The sequence below is a fragment of the Lithobates pipiens genome, unplaced genomic scaffold (assembly GCF_037356315.1).
Source record: "Lithobates pipiens isolate NorthernLeopardFrog02 unplaced genomic scaffold, aLitPip1_a1.2 Scaffold_28, whole genome shotgun sequence".
Lineage (NCBI taxonomy): Eukaryota > Metazoa > Chordata > Amphibia > Anura > Ranidae > Lithobates > Lithobates pipiens.
The window spans coordinates 148,966,479-148,972,017 of record NW_027507789.1 but is presented as its reverse complement, the minus strand read 5'-3'; the positions used below and the strand labels follow the sequence as shown (position 1 = coordinate 148,972,017).

General features: G+C 41.6%; 1 protein-coding gene across 1 annotated transcript in view; it reads right to left on the bottom strand.

Annotated features, from left to right (window-relative positions):
* Nucleotides 1–1,839: 1,839 nt before the first annotated feature.
* Nucleotides 1,840–5,539, bottom strand: part of LOC143934906 (avidin-like) — a 17,904-nt gene continuing 14,204 nt past the window's right edge. Inside the window, exons 4-5 of the mRNA XM_077458476.1 lie at nt 2,501–2,615; nt 1,840–1,915 (exon numbers count right to left, since the gene is read on the bottom strand). Of these exons, the coding sequence (XP_077314602.1) occupies nt 1,873–1,915; nt 2,501–2,615 (158 nt within the window). The 3' untranslated portion in view covers nt 1,840–1,872. The remainder of the gene's footprint in view (nt 1,916–2,500; nt 2,616–5,539) is intronic.

The following is a 5,539-nucleotide window of genomic DNA, read 5'->3' as shown; positions in this document are numbered from 1 at the left end:
ACACCGAGCTCTGGGTCCTTTCCTGGAGAGAATCAGTCCAGCCTGGAGGGCTTGTTGCCCTCCAGGGCAATGCTGCCATGTGTTTGTTGTTTATGAGGGCGACCTGAGGGCCTGGAAGCTGAAGCTGTCTGCTGAAGATCTAGTCTCGTATCACTGTTGGAAAGTGTTGCATGGAAGGAGCTAACCAGATTCCCTGGACATTGTGTCAGTACAGAAGATAGAGAGCGAGCTAGATTTTCTTTCCGACATTCGAATTTCATATAGAATGAATATTAAAGATTAGAATAGAACAGAATATCGATATTATCCATTTCATTTTTTCAGATTACCATTTGTTTTAATAAGATCTCCTGCAGACTATTAGCATCAATTTTTTTTTGGCAGATCTCCTGTAGACTATTAACAGCCATTTCATTTTTTTTTGCAGATCTCTTGCAGACTATTAGATACCATTTAATTTTCTCATCAGATCTGCAGACTAAGCATCCATTTACTTTTTGCTGGTCTCCTGCAGACTATTAGCAGCCATTTCCCTGTGTATAGAGCTAAGCGGTGATGTCTTTCTTGTTGTCCTCATACCGTTCCTCCATTCATAAATGAAATAGATGCTAATAGTCTGCAGGAGATCTGCTGAAATTCGAATTTAGTATATAATAGATTTTAATAGAACATAAAATAGACTAGAAAAAAAAACAACAACAAAAAAAAAAATAAAAAACAACAAACAGAACACAATATTTTATTCCGTTCCATCGTTTTTCTAGTTTATTTTCTATTATAATCTTTTCTATCCAAAAATTAAATTCATACTATTCGAAATTTGAATTTCAGAAGATGGTTGTATATTCTTTCCATTTTATTAAATTATATTTTTCTAATCTTTTCTATTTGAATTAGAGATTTTGGAAGATAGTTACTTATATACATCTGTCACATCAACTACTCATTACTTGCAGTGTACCAGTGCACACACACACACACACTATTTCATTTATATTTATCACATCAATTAAGTTGTCAGCATACCTGATTGAAGACATCACGGATGTCGATCGCAAGGCAAGTGCATATGCTGTATGTCATTGTCCACTTGCCAAAAGTTGTGTATTGTCCCCTTGCCATGACACCTACCACATGACCAAGTTGTGCATTTTCCACGTCACCTGCCACAAGTTGTCGGGTTCCTAGCACCGAGTGACCCTGATATATGGACAATATGTCAAGTACTTTTCTGCATAAGGAGCATGACATTTTGCGACCCGACTTTGGGGCCCTGTAACTCGGCTCACTTGTAGCTAGGAACCCCAAATTTGGAGAGGTCGTAGTGCTAGTTCTGTGTTTACATACCAAATTTGGGGTTTCTAGCTACAAGTGGCCCTGAGATACGTGGCCCCAAAATTTCATTTTTTGAATTTCGTCCAAATTTGGTTGAATTCGTTAGCATTGCAATTTGGTAATTCGGATGCATCCGAATAATGAATCGAAATTCGGACGAATTTTGATTTGGAACGAAACAAAATGCACGTCTACTGCTGAGCTGTTGTGTTCTGGCAGGGGCACTCACCACCATTGGGTGGCTGCTGATTTTCCAGCATGCCATAAGCACGGGCTGAGTGTAGGTTTTTATTGAACCAGCTGATATTTCCCGACATTTGGCCCATGTACAGGGCTTTAAATGAGTTGTGATTAGCATGCTTTTCACATTTACCAAAGATATCTCAATATTGGACAAGCCCAACACAAGGGCCAGCACATATCCGCAGTATTGATCTGGATGTGTATACAGCACACATGTGGTCCCAAAAAAAAAAAAAAAAAAAAAAAAAATTCCATGCAAGCTCCATTTCATCACAATATTTATTTTAGGCCAGTTCATTTACCACAATTTTTAGGATAAAAGTAGTCTTCACCAATCCTGAAAAAAGAAACCACATGTTATTTACTGACTGTATATGGTCCACAGACCCAATGAGAAAACATTTTAACCAAGAATATCTGCAGCAAATGACACATATTATAAAGGACATTTGTCATATGAATAAAAGTTACAATAGATCCCCATTTCCTATCAGGAGACCCATTAGCACATCCATGGAATTGATCTCCCATGCTTACTGCCAGAAAAATAATCTGATGAGGCTGCCCATCCCATGAACATAGTTGTCAGCCAAATCAAGGTGCTCATACATGGTCAACCAAGTAGAGCCTATGAAGTTTAAGTATGTCAAAACCACAGGATATAATTTTATTTATTTGGAAAGGCCTCATCCCATTCCCCCTCCCCATTTAAAGTTGTGAGATACCTCATACATATCAATTTTTGGAGACTTCCAAGTTAGTGAGCTTTACATTGATTATATCCAGTCAGGTGTAATGGCCATTTCTGTACCATTGGTGATGCTTTGTTTTGTCACATGGCAAGAACCAAGTCCTTACCCCATGCTCCAATATAGAGCGACTGCCCAATTATCAAACAAACTATTTCAGTGGTGCCAATTACCTGGTAGCTTTCCATTCGTCTTCCTCTGTACTTTGTGATCTTAGTAGCCACATGGAGTGCAGATAAGGGCAATGAGGTTTTACAAAGCACTGGCCAACCCATGCAGTGACAGTTTCTGCAAAGACATTTGCATTGTTATTAAACCAGAAAAAGGCAGTTAGGCTCTTAGAAATACTGTCACGGGTAAGTCTTTCAGGACAACCCTGGAGAGAGCGCAGCTCCACCACCTTCTCAGGAAACACATGCCAACAAAAAAAAAAAAAAAAAAAAAAAAGTAACAGTTGTCCTGAAAGGCTTAGAAATACCGTCACTGGCAAGTCCAACTATGCCTTTCTCAATTCACCTTTCAGGACAACCTTGGAGATGATAACAGAGAAACTTACCCTGTGGTGGGACTACTGCCTGCAGCACCTTTCTGCCGAAGGCCTGATTGCAGCGGACAGTAAATCCAGTCGGTAATGCCGGAGAAACTTAGAATAACTGGACCAAGTGGCAGCCTTACAGATTTGTTCAGGTGTAGCGCTGGCCCTTTCAGTCCAGAAAACTGGCATAGAGCTTGTGGAATGAGCAGAAATACCTAAGGGTAGCATTTCTCCTTTTGCTTTATAGGCTTCTGCAATTGCTAGTCTATGGCCGCGTACACACGCGGGGACTGTTCGCTCAACTTTGTTCGTCAAACAGTTTCAGCGGACAGTCCGCTCAAAATTAGCATGGACGGACTTGGCCACACACGACGAACGAACAGTCCGCTGAAACCGTGCGCGATGACGTGAACGGCACGTACGACGGGACTAGAAAACGACGTCCTATACACTGCAATGCAAACTTCGGCGTGTAAATCCTTTCTGAGCATGCGCGGAACTTAGTTTGATGAACAAGCCTACACACGAGGGGACTGTTCGCTGAAACAAAGTTTCAGCGGACAGTTTTTCGGAAAAACTTTGTTCAGCAGACTGTTCACTGAAACTGTCTGCTGAAAGCCCACACACGAGCGGACTGTCCGCCGAAACACTGTTCAGCAGACAAAGTTGAGCGAACAGTCCCCGCGTGTGTACGCGGCCTAAGCCATCTGCCCAGCGTACTTTTAGAAGCCTTCACTCCCCTACGTGAGCCTGAGAAGACCACAAAGAGTGCATTTGACTTTCTAAACTTTGGTCACTTTGAGCAACTGTAACAAACATTTTCTCATGTGTAGCATGTGGAAAGACTTCCCCTGGATTAGCCAGAGCCAAAAAAAAATAATAAAAAAGAGGTAGGACCATTTCTTGCGATCTATGAAAAGGTTGAGGACACTTTAGGCAGAAAAGCTGGGTCTGTTTTAAGAAATCACCCTGAAACACACACACACACACACTTTGAGAACAAAATTCTGTAATGACGCTTCTAGTAAGGGTTCAAAACGGAGCTCCCAAGAGACCCTGCAAAACAGTCAACAAATCTCAACTGGGAAATCTTTGAGGGCTACTGGCCTACTTTGTGCGAGAGCCTTGAAGAATATTATAATACAAAATAAAAATTCAAACTATGATTGATTATCAGGTTCTCTTTCAAAAAATGTTTAAGCCGCCAACTGAGTCTCCAGGGTGCTGGCAGGCAGACTCTTCCGCATTTCTTCATGGAGAAACTGAAGAACAGACACTACACTCCTGAATTGGAGGCTCTTAGACTCACACCAGGAATTCAACTTTCCAAATTTTCATGTATATGGCCTGCGTAACTTTTCTTCCAGATAGAAGGGTCTTTACCATTTTATCAGAAAATGCTTTTGATTTAAAGAGGTCTTCTTCAGAAACCAAGTGGTTAATTGCAGATAGTCTACTTTCAGATGGTTCACTGCCCCCCTGTAACAGAAGATCTTTCCTGGATGGTAACTTCCATGTGGTGGGGGGGGGGGGGGGGGGAAGTGTAGCATAGTTGGTAATGCCAAGGGTGGGCAAATGCATCTATGCCTACTGCTTTGTTGTCTCGTGGAGATAATTTGCTTACTTTTAAATTTTGTTGATTGGCAAATAGGTCTATTTGCGGTTGTCCGCAAGATTTGGAAATCAGGAAGACTTCCCGATTCAGACTCCACATTCTGTTCCGCCCAGGACAGTAAAAGGCTGGCCCTTTGCTCCTGGTTCCCCTTTCTCTGCCCCCCCCCCCCCCCCCCCCCCCATTATGTAGGCTACTGCAGTCGTGTTGTCTGACAGCACCTGAACATAATGGCCCTGCAAGACTTTGAAGATCTTTGGGCTTCTGCTTTGGACCAGACTGAGAGGTCTGACCATCCAAGTGGGCTCACCAACCCCAGGCACTTGGGTCCGGTAGGTGTTTGTCCATGAGAAAGACCCAAGAAAGGCCTTTTTGGTAGATGGATTTCTCCACCACCATAGAGCCTTTTTTACTTTTGGGGAAATGGTTATATGCTTCTCTAGTGGTTCCTGGTAGGACTGTAATGGATGTGATCATGAGTGTTCTAAGTGAAATGCCTATTGCTGGTACTCTTATAGATACAAGTGCTTATCTTTCACTATCAGCCATCAACCTTAATCACTCATTTAATCATAATTAAGATGTCTGCCAGCTTCTCCCTTCATGTGGAACGAAACTGCAAGGGTTAAAAAGAACCATGTCAAAAAGAAGATTGCGCCTGTTTCCGGAACCATGAGACTACACCCAAGTGGAAGAAGGGGCTAAAAACAAGACCCTATTTTAGCTACGATAGTTTGCTTTTCCATTTTTTTTTTTGAGAGATAACCCAGCTGAAAAGCTTATACTCTGTCACAATAATGACTATGTATAATTTGTGGTTTGTACACGTGGTCTCAGCTAATTTTTGATTTGATAGCAAGATATCTGGCTCATTGGATATCAGCCGGAGTTCAGGAAATAAAAAAAATAGAGAAGTATCTGAATACTGAACTGCATTTGTGTCAGTGTTTGACTTAAAGTGTGCACACTTTTATATTGAGGATTAATTTGGCCAAGGAAACAAACAAAAAGGTACTGAGCGGTTCTAGTTTGGATCCAAAACAGGACCAACTGCACAGAATATTT